The following is an 18,154-nucleotide window of genomic DNA, read 5'->3' as shown; positions in this document are numbered from 1 at the left end:
GGGTGAATCGTCGCTAAATATTGTTGTGTTCAGCTCTCAGAACAAGCCATAAAGGACTACAACAGAGGGAGAGTGTATGTGGTAGACATGGCGAAACGTAAACAAATTCCAGTATTTGAAGACATCAGAGAAGCTGTGCAATGTGTAGTAAGCAAAGTTCAGAGCAGATAGATAGCAGATACCTCACACTTAGGCTCTTTTATATATAATTGGAATTTTCATTTCATGACACAGGAAATTATCATTTGCTCTCTTAAAATTTCGCAAGGCAGCTAGCTCTCTTCCTGTTAAAGCAGCTCGTTTCAGGTGAAATGAAATTTATGAGGAGATAGATACGCTTTTAAATTTTTAATTATTTATTATGAACGTGTTTTAATAGAAATAATTCTGTAAGCGATTTTTTGTTTTTTCGTTGTTATTGGTCACTTTTTTGGTGCAATTTTTTTATTCGTTTGATCATTGTAATCTAACTTTGTGGGCGGTCAACGTCTTGGTTGATGCCACTTAAAATAATTTTAGGTGTAAATTGGAATAATTTTATTAACGAAAACAAGATGTTCACGTGTTGTGATGTGATTACCATCACAGTGTACTTGTTCACATTTAACAGCTATACTTAGAGTGTACAGTGTATAAAGTAGTATAGTTCAATTGTTAAGGATAAGGGTAGCTACATTTCGCACCAAATGTTTTCACTAAGGGTAGATGTGAGTCAAGTTCCTCTCTCTCAAACATGTAAATACGGCTGCTACTTAAGTATACTAAGGAATGTATTTAAAAAGTATAGTTGTTAAATCCACGTTAAACGATGATATTATTAAACATCACTCCAGCTAAAATACCTACTTCACATTTTTTTTCGTTAGTATGTAGGTTATTAATTAAACTTTATACAAAATTAATTGTACAGTAGAGTAATTTATTATACATTATGTTTTTAATATTATAATATATTGATTATGTTATTTGTTATGTGCAATCTAAGGTTGAGTCAAGCTGGTGTTTTAAGTACTTAAAGAGTGGTTGCTGCAAATCCAGTTAGTTATTTTATGCATTTAAATCATATGATGTGGAAGCGTCAAGTAAATGTGATCAAGCCGTCGTAAATTTATATATATATTCTCACATTTGCTTGACTCATTCATTGTCTAACCAGCTTTGGAAAGGTAGGAATTATTATAGTACAACATGTGAAGTTTTCTTACTGTCTATGACATGTGATTTAATTGATGACAAGGTAGCCATGGCAGAGTAACAACAGTATTTAAGGGTGTGTCATGCATTTTAAGCTGATAAGTTTTGTGCAGTATGTGATTCCGAGAGCACCTCTTTCTTTATAGTTGTTGGAAATTGAGCGTTGTAACAAAGGGTGTTTTCGGTATCCGTCTAGCTATTGTTTGAAAGATTGTTAAAACTGCCGAAGTTTACACATACATGGGAACGAAGTGGAGATAGCTCCTTAGGCATGTATAGTACCTGACAAATTTTATGAAGAAGGAAATTATATAAATATTTTTATAATAACTGAATCTCATCTACTAATATAACGACCTTATCCTTTTGTTAACGTCGTAGGAGTTAGTTATACAGTCTGCCATTTTACTGTAAATTCTGTGGCCTTTTTTCATCACATTATACAGTAAATTTGAGCAGCATTTTCCTTACATTCAGTGTAGTTCAACGAGTAGTTAACAACCGAAATTTAACTGTAGCTAACCGTATAATAGCACTTCTTGTATTTATTATTTTTTTAATGTCTAATAAAATTTGTTAAAAAATTAGACCGTGTTTGTGTTGTTATACATACCTATAGTGCTCACATCTGTGTGTATCCATTAATACTAGATCTTTTAGTAGGCACTCCTTGTTTCTGGTAACACCAAGCAACGATTTTTGCTGTTTTACTTACTTAGCGTAAATAGGTAATTCGGTTCACTGATTTGATGAAGTGGCAAAATATATGCTTTTGCAGTAAGGGTTTTTTCAAGGGAAAAAAGTAGGTATATATAAATAACGTGACTGTTCAAGATTTGTTCTTTTATTAATAAATTTCTAAATTTATTGACTGACATATAACGTTAATACTTTCTAACATGTACAAATAGGTGATATGCGTATAGAGAAATACACATAAATCCAGTCAATAGTAAAAAATGAAAATAAAATGCAACCACTTATAAAAGCTCGTTATGTACAAAAACAAAAAGAGACTAGTTGCTTTAATAAATAAATATTATGTACATAATGTACAGTCGTTTCGTTAACTATGTACAGTCCTACAACAGAGACAGATTTAATTTAGAAATCTCAGTTGCTATCACGATTAGTTTATTTCAACATTCATACTTTTAAAAAAATTGCTTTATATAAACAGTCCATCTTAAACATCTGCGATAAAAATGACTAAATGATAAAATAAATAATTATAAAAGAGTCTATAAACATGTAAATATTTTACTTCGAAGATTTTTCTTTATTATTGGCAGTTGTGGACGTAGTACGATTGGCACAATTAGATAAATTGAAGATGCCGTGAGCAGGGTTTTCTGTAACGTTTTGGGAAAGGACGGGTTGGCGAGATTCTTTAAGATTTGCAGAAGACAAGGAACTACTGCTAATACCAGAATCACTAGATTTTTCACTTAAGCAACTTCTCCCAAGTACAGAACTGTTTTCATTGAGGCCTAATTCGGAGCCTCCACCTACAACATATTTGACTGAAGTCAACTTATGATCCGCTTCGCACACATCTTCGTTATTTTTCCGTCCACTAGCACGATTAAGGAGATTTCTACGACAAGGATCTATTAGGGTGGTTTGTCCGTGAACACTTACATATGAGTCTTTCGGCTTCTTTTGCAACTTTTCCGAACTCGATGAATTTGGAATGTTTGGTTGGTAACATAATTCCTCCTTAAGATTCAAAGAGTTCTTTTGAGCCTGCCGTACTCGCGCTAATATTTCATTATTGCATTGTTCCACTACAGCATCTAAATTATTCGTATTATCACAAAATCCTGCATTATCACTTGCGTCGGACTCCCCTTGGGGGGAAGCGTGGTGGGTTTGGCGACTGCTCTTCAAAGCATCGTAGCAACCTGAATCGCGCGGAAACTGTCGTCTGCCAAACGGAGAACAAGATCCTCCGGTTTCCAAAGCCAACATCCTGTTATGGTCATCACCCTCGCTGCTAGATCCGGCTATATCTCCTTCACTTCCAGCTGAAAAAGGAAAACTCACAGTTGGAGAGAACTCTTCTAAATCGATACGACCTTACAATCTAAATCGTGAAGAAGTTGCACAGCCGTCAAAATTTTTGCCCTATGATCCGAATTTACAATTCCTAGATAATCTAAGTCAGACGGTTCGATTTCTTTGAAGAGCTCTAAGTCTTCGTAACCATTCAAAACAAACACTGATATATATTCTTGGAGATTGATTTTCTGGAGTAAGTCTTCTACGGAGATAGGCTTGCCCTTGATATTGCGGTGCCATTTCATTTCCCTTCTAACTTTCACGGTTCTTTCGGATAGCAACTCCACGTTGATAAATTTAAATGTTCCCTTCCTACCTTGACAGATGCCGCGCCATTGACCACTGGCATTCATTGAAATTATGTCTATTATATCACCCTTCTGAAATATGAATTTTTGATACAGTAAACATTTACGAAACTCTTTAAAAAAACTACCTTGTATTTTAACGCTTCCTTATCGTAAGGACTTGGCGTGTGGTCCACCAAAGCTCTCGCTCTTCCCACGATTTGCTCAGTGGGACTAGGATCAGCATCTTCAGTCGAAATCGAACTATGATTACTGCCTGCTCTTACTAAAGCTTGTGTACCTGAAACATCTCTTTCACTAACTCTCATTTCATTTCTAACGTATTACTCACTTGAACCAGAACCGCTGGGTAAACTTTCCACGGAACTAGCAGAACAAGGAAATCCTTGATCGTTCCGCTTCTGCTCGCCGGAATCCCCTTTAAGTCTTGAGATTTTTCTTTGAACGTCTTCTCTAAGACCCCTTACTTTACCTACGATTCCAGAAGCACCGGCTGACCTTCCGTCGCTCGACTAAAATCATACACACGTGTTTTACTAATGCTTCCTTAAGAAATTATATTTTGTTACCACATGCACTGTAGCGACCTGTTGGCTGCAGTTGCTGAATTCGTCGGTGTCTTCATAATCGGAACTTTGGCTGGGAGAAAGACCGTCTTCGCTTCGAGGATAACCGCCTGTTTTTCGGAAGTGTCTGATTTTGCCTTCAAGATGGCTGTAGTATTGGGGTGAAACCAGCTGCGATATGTCTTGTTGTTCGGATCGGCTGGTGTCCACGGAAAGGGTTGACAGTCTTGAACTAATACTTTGGACGTCGGAACTGGCGTAGTCCCCACTTTCTCTGTCTCTGGAGGACCTAGACATAGAGGAAATTATTAATCAAACAGTAAGTGATAATAACATATAGCAGGTCTGTGGTTCGTATACAAAATTTAAATTTTATTGTTTGATCAGAGCACGCACAGCATAGCTATATAACAGTAGAGCACCATATTGTGTTCTAATTAGCAGCCGGTGTCTATGTTTCAGTATAATAATCGTCACATTGTAGTAATTTCCGAGTATCTTCGTGTTTTGACAGGTGGTGAGATAATATAAAGCAGACAAGAATAATAGATGAACGAACGAATGAACTGAGAGAGATTGAACGAAGATCTGAAAAAATGAAGCGGAAGTATATATTAAAACCTATAATTTTTAAGTGTATGCATAAAGTTACAAGTAGGGGCGGATTATTAAAGGACATATGAAGGAACACTGAAGATCGTCAAAGCAATTTTACGGTAATGTAAACGTGAGAAAAAAAGTCAGTCTAAGGAGGATTCGAATTCACGTCTCCTACTTGTTGGGTGGGTGTACTGACTGCTATATTATCAGGCGTCATGATTATATCTCTACATTTTCCACGATATATTGTGCCATCAACGTACACAACTAAATGTATTCGGTTTAATAGTTTCAGAGATTATCTGTCTAATGATTACGCCGTCAGATAGACCGATGGAAACATAAGACTTTGCGTTTTCGTATTTTATGATCGTTACATCACGATTACTCCCCTTAACTAACAAGTGGAAAGCAACACAAGTCACCTTTTGTTTTGTCAACGAAAATTCTGACCTGAAAGAGGTAGGTAAATAGTGTATCCACTTCTAATGCAATTTTCGAAAAATAAAACTACAAAATGTTGTTACAGAAAAAGAGTTAAACAGATGCACGTGGTGTATACGCGTATTGTGTCATATAACATTTAAAAATAAAGAAAAACAATAAATTACATAAAGAAAGTAAATATAGAAAACTATTCATTTTTATAGAGAAAAAGTGTGCACTAAAATCGGAAAAAAATAAAATTAAATAAAACAGTGAAGTAACAAGGCACAGTGAAACTAGTATTGCACTGTGAGCTGATAAGGGGCAAGCAAAATGGGGGCAATGAAATGGAATAAGAAAGAAAAATTGATCTGAGCCAATAAATTTAGAAGGTGAATTCCCATAAGGATTCTTTAAGTCATATTTATAGATACATTTGTTCTTGCAACGAGACAAAAAATGTTAAAAACTCTAAAAGTATCTGTCGTAATAGTAAGTGTAGCCGTTGATTTTAATCGATTTGGGTTCTATCGTTTCTAGTTTTTAGAGTTTTGCCAATGAATCTTAGAAAGTTTAGTATTTAAGTTTTAGTGTTAAGTTCACTTCCTGGTAAATCGTTATTCTCATAAAGAACAAATGAACGATGTTAACAAAAAACGTACTATGCGCCAAATCGCAAAAAATGAGTTAAACATCTTAACAATCAGAATTTAATGTCAAAAACTAATTTGTAAAAATACTGTATTTGTCTTAATTATTTTTATACCAAAATTTGAGGTAGAACTATGCGCCTTTAATAAATCTGGGATTATGTTTTAATCAAAAAGGTACCAAGCCACACAGCACTGTTTTTAATTGGTTGTGCAGTGCTTTGTTTCCTTGTAACTACAAACTTAGTGTTTTATAAGCGTCAATTTTGGCTCTATAACGAGAGTATTTTTACTCCGGTAGAACAAGGAAAGGACACTATTTTATTTGGAAAAAAAGAAAATACGTCATGGCGCACAAAAGGTGGGATCTTGTCTTAGGAGCTTAATACCTACTGAAAATTTTCCAAAAAGGATATAACAGAACTAACTCTGTGGTTTGACTCTTGTGGGCGTCAAAATAGTAATATAAAAACTGTATTCATGCTAAAATCAATTTTATAGCAACATTCTACTTAACAAACGATTTATTTGAAATTTTTTGTTTCGGAACATAGTTTTTTACCAAATGACAAAGATTTTGGAGTCATGAAGTATACATATACGCCACAAGATTACGCCAATATTATGTTAAATTGTAGAAAGAAAAATCTACTTATTGTTTATTTTACGCAGAAAGAATTTTTGTAGCGAAGCCGATTTAGAGTCTAGTGTCACAAATAGAAGGCATACATGAACAAAAAATTAGATGCTTGAAAACAAGAGTGATAAACTTACTAAAGATAAACCGCTTTCTCTTTTTATGAAAAGTAGTCAGGAAATCGAGATCTACAATAAAGGAAAAGACTTCTTAAAATTTTGGAAAATTGTCTACATTATGGCCTAATGGAAAAGCAATATCGCGTAAAAAGTATGCAGATCTAAAAACATTGTCCTTTTATTCCCGAGGATGCAAAAGTCTTTTACAAAAACTTACGAGGCATAAACTGTGAATTTTATGTGGAGGGTTTTTCAGATGATGTCGATTTCGAATTAGGGGAAACAAATTTAACTTAATCATTTTTGTTTTTGTTTCATGGCATATGTTGCTTTTTATAGCAGGTCGTTAAATTAATATAAATATATATAATATTATTCAAAAAATTACTTAGTGCGTTTTTACGAAATAATAAATTTAATTACATGGTTTTCTCAAAAAAGAACCAAGCGCCAAAATAAAATAAAGGACTGGGTGTTTTTGATGCCATTAACAAAATAGACTACATTCATAAAGTCATGTATTCTTAAGGCAAAAATTTTATTCCGACATTAATACAAATTTTTAGTTTTTAATGAAAGTTTACTCTAGTATTACTCAAATTGCAATTTTGTCGCTTAGTACGTTTTTGGTTAACCTGGTCCAAATTTCCGTTTAAATTTTTCAAATATTACTTAAACGACGATCGAACTGCCTCAAAGGCTCAGAGCTGTACGTGATGGAGCTGAATGTGTTCAGACAGTAAGGTGAAGATTGGTAGAAAGGTTGACGGTATGTATGTACCGAGACTCACAAGACAGCACAAATAACAAAGATTGGAATTTGCTTGGATCCATCAAAACTGGGATGATCGTGACTGGAAACGAGTCCTCTACACGGATGAATCACGATTTTTTGGGGTCACCGAATGGAAGCCATAGAGTCTGGAGAAGACAAGAGAGATATATATTCTTCGGCCACCCTTGTCCAACATGAGAATTTTTGGGATCTGTTATGGGTTGGACGGAATTTCTCTAGAGGTAAAAACTGAGATCTTATTCTTCAAGCACGATCTTTAATTGCAAACATTTACATCAGGGACATACTGCTAGATTACGTATTTGTTTCGCATCATTATTATAGAGATTATATCTATATTTAGATTTCTTGTTAATGCAAGATAACGGAAGGCCCTGCGTTTGGAATAGCCTGCAATGTGGTCCGATATGAATCCTATAGAACACGCTTGTTCGGGATGTGTAGGGAAGACGTGTTAAAGCTCGTCCCGTGTGCCTGGAGACGTTACAAGAATTAAAACTAGCACTGGTAGAGGAATGGAATAACACTGAGCAAAATGTAATTAGACACCTTGTTCCAGGTATACCTCGACGAATTCATGCATTGTTGGAAGTTCGAGGCGACAACACTTTGACATTAGTAGATCATTGTTTGTTATGTATTACGTATATTTTTTATTTCTACTTAACTAGTAAAAACCTTTTTCCCCAGGTAATCTATGACTTGTTAGCCAACTGAAGCAACTAAATAGTAAAATATTGGTTCTAAACAGCCGCGACCGACCTTTAGTATGCTATTTGAAAAGTGATATATGCGAGATGAATGTTCGTATGGCTAAAATTTGATGGTTTCTTTGGTATTTTTGAGCCCGTAGGGTGTGTGATAGACTTGAAACACAAGAAAATGCTTCAAACGTAACGTTTTTGAAGTTTTTTAACGAATTTCCTGAATCTATAACCGCCAGAATGTGACACATTAATCCAATCGTCTCCTTTGGGCAAATTAAGTCAATTCTGCATACCGCAAGTACGTCGTGTAGATCAGAATCGCCAAAAACAAGTCGTAATATGTATTTCAGGACTCATAAAATTCTACCAAAATATGGTTTCTAGCTAAAATTTGATGGTTTTCTTGGTATTTTCGGATCGTAGGGTGTCTGATAGGCTTGAAACTACAAGAAAACGCTTGAAAAGTTACGTTTCCGAGGTTTTTTAACGCATTTCTTGAATCTGTAACCCCAAGAATGTCACAAATTAATACAATCGTTTTCTTTGGGCAAGTTCAGTCAATTCTTCATACCGCAAGTACGTCGTGTCGATCGGAATCGTCAAACGCAAGTCGAAATATACTTTAGAATTCATTTCTTGTGGTTTCAAGCCTATCAGACACCCTATGGGCCCGAACATAAGAGGGCAATCATCAAATTTTAGCTAGAAATCATACTTTGGTAGAATTTTATGAGTTGGCACAATAGGTGCCCCCTATGGAGCCCAGAAACGAAAGAACACGTTTACTAAGACCCACCACTGACCCGGAAATGACCGGCATTCAGGCAAGACTTCTATCATTACGGGTAAGACCAAGTAATGATATGCATTAACAAAACAACTTTCGAGATTCTAGAATTACAGCATACAAATTAGTCTGCTATTATTCTCTAATCTCACCCCATCCCCAAAAGTCTAGCGTAACTACCGATCATTTATCCGCGCATCACTTGGAAAGTGACTTACACTACTCTGACCTATTGGTGCTAATCTAATCTGACTGACATGATCAGACTGTTCGAGAAACTTACGAACAATATGACATGTTCCTAACAAAACAGCTTTTTGAATTTTGACAATTATTGAATCATACAAATGCAAAGACTTTAAATTCTCAACTAAGCTATTTGGGACTACACCTATATTAGAGATAACTAAGGATAGAATTGAATTTTTTTTTAGATTCAACATGGATTTCATTTCTATCGATCATTGTAGATATTTTGAAATCTTGGTTTGGTATGTTTGAATAATGTTGTTTGTGTTAGGAATAGCAATGTCAATGAGAATGGCTTCGTTCGTGTGTTTTTTGATAAGTATGATGTCTGGTCTGTTAGCTGTAATGTTTAAGTCTGTAAGTACTTATTGTGCGATCCCAGTATAATTTGTATTTGTTATTTTCAAGGAACGGAGATGGAATGTAAGTGTAATAGGGTGTCGTATCTTCGATTAAGTTTATAAGTGTTGCTAATTCTTTGTGAATGATTTTGGCTGCGTTGTCGTGTATAGCTTTGTAGTCAGTTTGTGCCAGGATGCTGCAGGAGGAGATTATGTGTTGGATCGTTTCAGGTTTTGCTTTGCAGAGGCGTCAGCAGTCGTTTCTTATATTCGGATCTTTGATGATGTATTTTCTGCAATCCTTGGTATTGATTACTTGGTCTTGAATAGCAAACACAAATTCTTCTGTTTCGGTATACAAATTTGATTTTTTTAACCAAATCAATGACATTTTCTTGTTGACACGAGTTTCTTCTAAGTCTTTGTAGAATTTTCCATGTAGTTGTTTTTGTTTTAGCCCACTTATTATTTTGTCTATTGTGTGGGGGGTGTGGATTTCTTCGGTGTTCGACAGATTTAAGGGTGTGTGGTTCAAATCAGCTCTTGTGATGATGCGAAACATTTAATTTCTTTCTGCTCGTTTCAAGAAATACTTCTTCAGATCTGAGATTTGTCTGTGATATAAATTTTCTAGGTTCTGGAAACCCCTTCCTCCATTCTGTCTTGGTAATGAGAATCTTTCAATAGACGATTTTGGATGATGCCTTCTATACTGTGTGAAGATTTTCCTTGTTGCGATGTTTACATTTTCAAGATCAGTTTTGGACCATTTAATGACTCCAAAAGAATATGTTAGCAGTGGAACGCAGAATGTATTTTTATTTACTGCTTTCATTAAATTTTTTTCATTTAACTGTGTCTTCGATATTAATTTTAATCTCGCTAGGTATTGATCTTTCAACTGTGTTTTCGTTTTGGTATGATTGATGTGGGAGGATTGACAGAAACCCAGATATTTGTATGTATCATTTCGTTCTTGGGCTTCGGTTAATTCGTTATTCTGGGTTATATGTGGTACTTGGTGTTGGACGCCTTTTCTGATTGCTTGGGTCTTACATTTCTCAATACCAAAACACATACCAATACCACCGGAAAACTGTTCAGTCAGATTTAATAGGTTTGTAAACTGATTTTGTGTACTTGCATATATTTTTATGTCATTCATATACAGCAAGTGACTTATTCTGTTTTCTGTTTGTTAATTCTTATATTGAACCCATAATTGCAGCTGTTTAGGGTATCGGAGAGGGGATTTATTGCTAAGCAGAACCATAACGGGCTAAGAGAATCGCCTTGAAAAATTCCTCTTCGGATCATTATTGGGTCTGACTGAATTGTTTGTTCATTTAAGGTTATTTGGAGGGTAATCTTCCAAAATTCCATGGAACATTTGAGAAAAGTGCAGATTTTAGTATCAATTATGTATAATTCCAGAATTTTGCATAGCCAGGAATGAGGGACAGAATTGTAAGCTTTCTTATAATCAATAAAATCAGTATATATGTTTCGGTTTTCTTTTCTAGCTTGTTCACAGATGATGGAATCTATGATTAATTGCTCTTTACAACCAAAGGATCCTTTAATACATCCTTTCTGTTCTTCATTAACGATGTCAGAGTTAAAACAGTGTTGATAGATTTTTTATGTAATGCATGAGGTTAATATTTTATAGATTGTCGGTAAACATGTGATAGGTCTGTATTTTGATGGATTTTTTGTGTCGTTATCTTTAGGTTTTAGGTATGTTACACCATGACATAAGAATGTTGGAAAGGAGGATGGGTCAAGAAGGGACTGATTTAAGTGATGCAGTAAATGAATATGTATACAATTTAATTTTTTTATCCAAAAATTATGGATTTTGTCTGATCCAGGTGATTTCCAGTTATGTGTCTTATTGATGGTATTTATTAATTCGGCAACTGTTATCTGATGATCATTCATTGGTGTAACTGTGGATAGTTTATGGGATATACGAGGAATCCATTTGGCAGATTGGTTAAATTCAAATTCTTGAGACCAAAGTTTTGACCAAAATGTTTTTACATCCTGTGAACTTGGAAGTTCACCGGATAATTGAGTTTTGTTTGAATTAGTTAAATGTTGATACAATAGTTTTTCGTTGTTTAAAAACTTAGTGTTATGAATTTTTCTGAGATGTGATTGTTTGTATCTTTTAAGTCTTTTGCTATATAAGGAAAGTTATTGTAATAGGGTATCTTTAATTTGGGATAGTGTTGTGTTGTACTCATCGTAATCAGTTTGATGAAAATTATTGTTGGTCAGTATGGAATGCATGCATGTTTATTTTTATTCTGCCAAACTTTACAAAAATTATTATTGTCAACTTGGTGGGTGGGGGATAGATTCATTATCCCTCCCTTCAGATCGCTCTCGTGGAGCCTCGGATTTCTCCGACTGATAACAGTAGAATGACCAATATAATATAATAACCTTAAAAGAATTTTACAGCAAAAACATGAAAAAGATAGATTAATTGGTGTTGGTTGGTCAAAGTAATAAGGTGAGACAGTTTTAACTTATCCGCAAAGATAATACGACCAAAAAGGGAAAAGAACTACTCAAAAGTATGTGTAGTTGGAAGATATGTTAAAAGATATTCCTGCTAGATGAAAGAAATAAAACTAAATAAGTGGTTAGTAAACGGTATCGTTAGATTTATTCTTACAATACATACAATTATGTCGTAAATTGCATCATAAACTACTTATTATAATTGATGTATGTACTACTTACAATTGTTCTGTGATAAGCAATTAATTCCCAGTTTCCGTTCCAGTAATAAATATTATTTTTATCAGATTGTTTTATTTATACTAATGACCGTTTTATCATACCAATGACAAATAATAATGAATACTCAAGTAATAGGAATATCACGACAAAAGTGAATGACAAAGGAATTAATAGGAGAGAATCTACCAACAAAAAGATCTAAGAATGGTTGGTTGGTGAATAAAAAGGTGTAACGTTCGGAATATTAATCAGCAGTTAAAGTATCTTCTGAAATAGCAACCCTTTAGTCCCTTGAAACATGTTATTTAAATAAAGGGCATCCAGCATCATGAAAGAGATATTTAAAACCGTTCATTTCGAAGCAAAAAATCTCATTAGAGCTGCTTACACATAATTCAATTTCAAGTTTCTCAAGATGAATAATACAAAAGTAAAAGATAGGCAGCTTTTGAAAGTTGGAGGAAAGTAATTATTCACACAAATACCTTGAGTGGTTTAAATAAGTCATTACATTTTAATTCTTTTAAAAATTCCATATAAACTTTTTAATAACTCGTAGCGGCGTCGTCGAGCGCATAAACTTTGTAATTTTCCCCAACAATAAATTTTACCTTAGCGGAATAATAGTTGGCGGGTAACCGGCCTGTGGTAGAATAAGTCCGCGTCTAGGAGTTCCCCTGGGAGTTGTGGCGGTGGGGGTGTCTCTAGGAAGGGAGATATCCCCGGCACTTCTCAGCGAGATTACGCCTTCCCCACGGGACTCCTGCCTCAGGTTTAGAGTGAAGCAAACGCGGCCGTTCTGGATGGTGGCCGTGGGCCCGGGACTGCTGCCCATTAGGAAGTCCTCTGGGTCGCTTTCGTACGGCGGCTCGTCGTACCAGTGGCCTCGGTCGTGGCCGTGGGCGCCGGGGGCCAGCATGCGCGCGTCCTCGTCGTACATATAAGTGTCATCTGGAACATAATTGCGTTTGTGACGCGATTTTTTATCGGGCTTTTGCCACATTACCTCCTGATAAAGGGCCCCGGATCCCTTCCTTGCCCAGCTGCAATAAACCCTGCTTAATGTCTCTCAGGATCTGCAATAAAACAACGTCGGTTTAGAAATCTGCACGGAAAAAACTGTTTCGGAAAATTGCTACTATATTTTGTAGCCGATGCTGGGAGGCTGTTTATGTGCCTTAATGTGCTGCTTCATGGCCGTTAACTAAAATTACGTACCCGTTTCGTGGATTTTATCAATCTGTGCTACATATTAATTAGATAATAAAGGTTTTTTAACATACCATGTACAGTGTGTCCCAAAATCCCTGGATCCATGGCAAAATAACACGAAAAATTATTAGTTGCTGCTGAGTGTCGTCAAAAACAATTTACGTTTGTAAGGATTTTAACTAATTTTTGGACAGCAAGCCTTAGAATAGGGTAAAGATAGAGTAGCAACCTACTTTAACTACGTATTTTTGCAACTGGGACACCTGTTGTTCAACATATTCAATCTAATAAAATGTTTTCAGTACACTGTTAATGACGGAAATTTAATGTTAATATTCTGATGTTTGTTTCAACTGGATGAATTTTCGTTAACGAAAAACGAAAAAAGAATCCTAGAAACTTATAACCAAGGATATCATTCAGATATACTATGAAATTATAAACCAATATCAAAAAGCAACATCTCTTACAGAAAGTTAATATTCTATCCGGGGCACGGGTATAAACATACTGAAGTCTGATTTCGTTTAGCAACCAACAATAAAATATAGGAACAAGGTTTAACACGGAAACTGGAAGAAGCTTAAGTTAAGAAATATTAAACAATCATCTCTGTATTTGAACCAGTTAACAATTTTCTGTCCAATTTTAACATTAAAATTTTGAACACAAATGTGCGATTAAAATTTAACGTAAATTAGAGGACGATCGTCACTAATTGCATGTTATAAACAACAACAATAAAATTTAGACTTGAAAAGAACTATAGCGTCTATAGTGGGTGAATAAAAATGACTTGGTCTGAAATGACTGTTTTAAGATATAATTTAATTTTAGGTTATTTTGCACGAGTAAGGGCACAAATTCCTAGGACGCGCTCAGGGGCGGATCTAGATTCTTAAGGACCTATTAGGTGCCTATTACTTATTTGGGGTCCCTATTTTTCCTACTATGAATAGAAGTTGGTTAGAAAATTTATTTTACATATTTTCAACATTTTAATATCTGTAGAAAAAAAAGGAGAAAATAGAAGGCTGAGGTGTAAAAAAACTTGCGAGTTTTCGACATTTTACTAATTCCTGTTCATGTTGAAATTTAATTTCCCTTTTTAGCTTTCAATTAGATATATTGCTAGCTTTGTATGTTGCACAAATTGTATTTTTGTAATAACAAAATTAAAAACAATTTTATTTTTCTTTACATTTAGGCCAAAAGAGACCCCTTACTTTACGAGTACGGACAATGTAAAATATATTTACAGCAGATAATCAACGGGCAAATTTTCTTCTCAGCAACATGCGTAACTTGAATTGTTTATGTTTATACATCGGAAAAATGTCAGGTTGATTTGAATGAGTTTATCGTCTCAAAACACAGGACTAGAATTATTAATAAGCTTCAATTGAACAAAATGTTTTGAATATTATTATTATTATTCTTATTTAATCATTATTTTATTATTATAAAGACGTGCATATTCTCACATTTTCAGGAAAATGGGGTGACTCATTCTTAATTTGCAGCATCCCCCGAATAATTTAAAAGACCTTCGTATGCGGCTTCAGGAAGCTTGGGACGAGATCCCACAGGACACCATAAACCATCTTCTTTCAAGCATGTCTCGCCGAGTACATGAGTGCATTAGAAATCAAGGTGGACCCACACATTATTGAATAAATTTTTTATTTCACAAGTTTTAGGCCTGTTATTTGAATCATTTATTTGGTTCGATTTAATGCATATTTGGTGAAACTTTCAGGTTTATCAGTCAACTAATTCAAGGTGTTCGGATTTTTATGGAAATCAGTATATGTACATACAAAATTTGACAACCATTGGTCCAGTGGTTTCGTAAATTATTATTTGTTTAATAAAAATTCAGACAGACGGAAACCGGCGACCTATTTCTTCGTACTCTAGGGGTCGTGAAAGGTCGAGAAAACATTAGAGTGGGGAGTCGGCCAATGGATTCGATTACAATACTTCCTTAGCTTACGCTCTGGAAGTAAAAATGAAACTTGCAAGGAAGAAAATTGGTTCTCGAGGCCTGATGATCCATCCACCTTCCTCAACTTTTTAATAAATTGTAAACAATTTTGAGTAAAAATATGAAAAAAATTAAAACCATTACCTTCACACGAAACAAATTTTGACAAAGAGAATTGACAAAATAAAATCGATCTATTGTGGTACAACATTGCAACTATTATGGTTCCGTCGGATGTGAAAAGAGCTTTTAAGGGACAGCACTTCATTTTTTTGCCTTTTGCTTCCCGAGCGCAAGTTAGGGAAGTATTGTAATCGACTCCATTGGGCGATCATCTAAACTACCGGACCGATTGTTGTTACCAAATTTTATATGTGTATTATGAATGTAATGTACATGATAAAACACTAATTAAACTTTGTTTACTCGTCCCCACCAAAAGTGTGATGACGTCATCTCAAAATTATAGTTTATGAATCCGTGTGGAGTTTTTAATTTTGAATCTGCATAACCGAATGCCTTGAAATCTTGCAGATTTCGATACCCTTTAAAATTATCGTGAGCATGGTAAATTTTTAATCGAATTAAATGTGTTTACCCTCTCCAAAAAATTAACGACATCATCAAAAAATTTTGTTGAATAAATGCTATCGAAAATGTGCGAAATATGATGAGTGTCTACTTGTGATTCATCATTGTATTAATATTTTTTAGGAAAAAAATTAAAGAATGAGTCAATTTATTTTAGTGATTAAATCAGAAACGGTTCACTCCATTTTTCCGAAAATTTGGGAATACCATACTGTTATTTTTAGCATTACTTTGCACCTATCCAAACTGTCCTTTCAAAAATGTTGATGACGCCATTACAAAATTTTGTAAGGAAAAACTCATTTGAAACAGCGCATAGCATGCTCCTTCACATTTAGTTTAACACTGCATACATATTTTTATTTTAATTTATAGGAATTCTCATAAAAAACTAAACTTGGCAAAACAAAAATCTTGCAATTTTTCGTAAAAGTTGGATATGATTTATTGTACTTTACAGGCAAGGGAAGTTCTGTCGAAATATCCTTCGACCAATTTTTTTAGTTTATGATAGACATTAATGCGAAATTTATCAATAGCAATAAAAATACGATCAAAGAGAGCCCTTGCTTTTTAAACATTTGTCTTTCGTCATGTCATATTACCGTCAATTTGATTGTTTCAGTGGAAAATGTAACGATCATATGCAACACCGAGGGCTGAAAAGGAATAACATAATAAAACGACTGTTTTTAATACCGTTAACGTTCCAGGAAACTTTTTTCAGAAGCCTGACACATTCTGTAAAAAAATTAAGGCCAATACTTGTGTACAGTGAAATATAAATTCTTTATAAATACTTTATAAACGGATCTGCGATGTTTCAATCCACGATAAATTCTTCCAACTGTGTAGTCATCATTCAAAAGCTCGAATTTGTTATCGATAAAAGCTTTGGTATTACGATATTACGAACAGTTTGAGAATGACAAAACATATACAATATTGTTTTACAATCCATACTACAATAAATAGCCATATTTTGTTGCGATTTTGCAATCAAAACAAAGACTACTAGCAATTTTAGTTATTGTTTTCTTTTTTCCGTTACATTAATGGTTTTAAATTGCTTTTATCTTCTCGACTCAGTTTCGCTAAATAAAAAAGCTATAGCACCTGTAGATACTGTGATTCTTTCTACCTTTAGCAAGTATTTCGTTCACCCACTCACTATACGAAATTATCTCCTTTTTCGTGGAGTGGACTGGAACACAACATTGCTTTTGATCTCTCCCGTGTGTAACGTAGCAGAAAAGGAATCATATAGCAGAGCTGTATTTGCATCCGATACAACTCCGCGTAAAACGTTTATTGTGTGTGCATGTCCGATGCCAAGTCAAAAAAGCTGTATACCCTTTCCGGGCAATAAAACTGAACTGTTTCATGTTTTATCTTAAGTTCCATGCAAGATACTATCGCCTACTATAAAGCAAATTGGTTACATTAAATTTCAATGCTGTAAAGTGTATGTACGTATTTGCAAAGGTTTTGTTTGGCATCAACAAACGAAATTTCGTTCGCTTCCAGCAATTTATGTGAATATGAATCTCTACTTCATGCCGGAACAAGGGGTAAATATTTAAATTGTGTACAATGTGCTTCAAAGCACATGGATGTAATGTCAAAAATGAGGTGCATCCATGTGGATGGAAATGTGGGTAGTTTTTGAGTCATACACAGTACACAGGGGTATAAAGTTGTTTAAAGTTCATGATTTGCAACGAATTTACGGAGGAAAATCTATTTATTTTTTGTCAGAGAAAGTGGATTTGGGAAAACACGAAGTGAAAAAATGTAATACTGCTGGTGTTGACAGCAATGATACAATTTATTTTTTCAGAAAATTATTTAGTTATAAATATACCGGTATACACCGAATGCCTGTTTTTCTTACGTCGGTAGATAACAAAAGGGACGAATGTCTTATTCAAGTTGCCATTTTCAAGTTTTTAACGCTATATGACACTTACATTAAAATTTGTTTATGAAAAAATACGTCACCAGTTTCCGTTTGGCTATCTATCTATGTATCTGTCCTCTGTGGTGATCGTCAGATATATAATTTATCATTTATATGATCAGCTCTGTCAACAATTTGATAACGTCATCTTAAAATTTTGTATAATAAATGCTATTTAAGTTTTATAAAATAACATACTTCTAGTA

General features: G+C 34.5%; 2 protein-coding genes across 10 annotated transcripts in view; one reads left to right on the top strand and one right to left on the bottom strand.

The window, feature by feature from the left end:
• LOC135126914 (uncharacterized) overlaps positions 1-1,781 on the top strand; it is an 81,198-nt gene extending 79,417 nt beyond the window's left edge. For all 7 annotated transcript variants that reach the window (XM_064053139.1, XM_064053144.1, XM_064053143.1 and 4 more), the window contains one exon: positions 34-1,781. In XM_064053139.1, coding sequence (XP_063909209.1) covers positions 34-171 — 138 coding nt within the window. In that variant the 3' untranslated portion in view covers positions 172-1,781. The remainder of the gene's footprint in view (positions 1-33) is intronic.
• A 418-nt stretch (positions 1,782-2,199) lies between these two features.
• Positions 2,200-18,154, bottom strand: part of LOC135126912 (uncharacterized) — a 459,555-nt gene continuing 443,600 nt past the window's right edge. For 2 of the 3 annotated variants that reach the window (XM_064053135.1, XM_064053134.1), the window contains 7 exons: positions 13,205-13,274; positions 12,810-13,149; positions 4,133-4,418; positions 3,895-4,075; positions 3,692-3,843; positions 3,278-3,635; positions 2,200-3,221 (listed from right to left, as the gene is read on the bottom strand). In XM_064053135.1, coding sequence (XP_063909205.1) covers positions 2,455-3,221; positions 3,278-3,635; positions 3,692-3,843; positions 3,895-4,075; positions 4,133-4,418; positions 12,810-13,149; positions 13,205-13,274 — 2,154 coding nt within the window. In that variant the 3' untranslated portion in view covers positions 2,200-2,454. The remainder of the gene's footprint in view (positions 3,222-3,277; positions 3,636-3,691; positions 3,844-3,894; positions 4,076-4,132; positions 4,419-12,809; positions 13,150-13,204; positions 13,275-18,154) is intronic. The other variant, XM_064053136.1, reaches the window with a different exon arrangement.

Source organism: Zophobas morio, unplaced genomic scaffold (assembly GCF_036711695.1).
Source record: "Zophobas morio isolate AGI-343-1 ecotype UQ-CSIRO unplaced genomic scaffold, CSIRO_AGI_Zmor_V1 ptg000011l, whole genome shotgun sequence".
NCBI classification, from domain to species: Eukaryota; Metazoa; Arthropoda; class Insecta; order Coleoptera; family Tenebrionidae; genus Zophobas; species Zophobas morio.
This window is presented reverse-complemented; position numbering and strand designations above follow the sequence as displayed.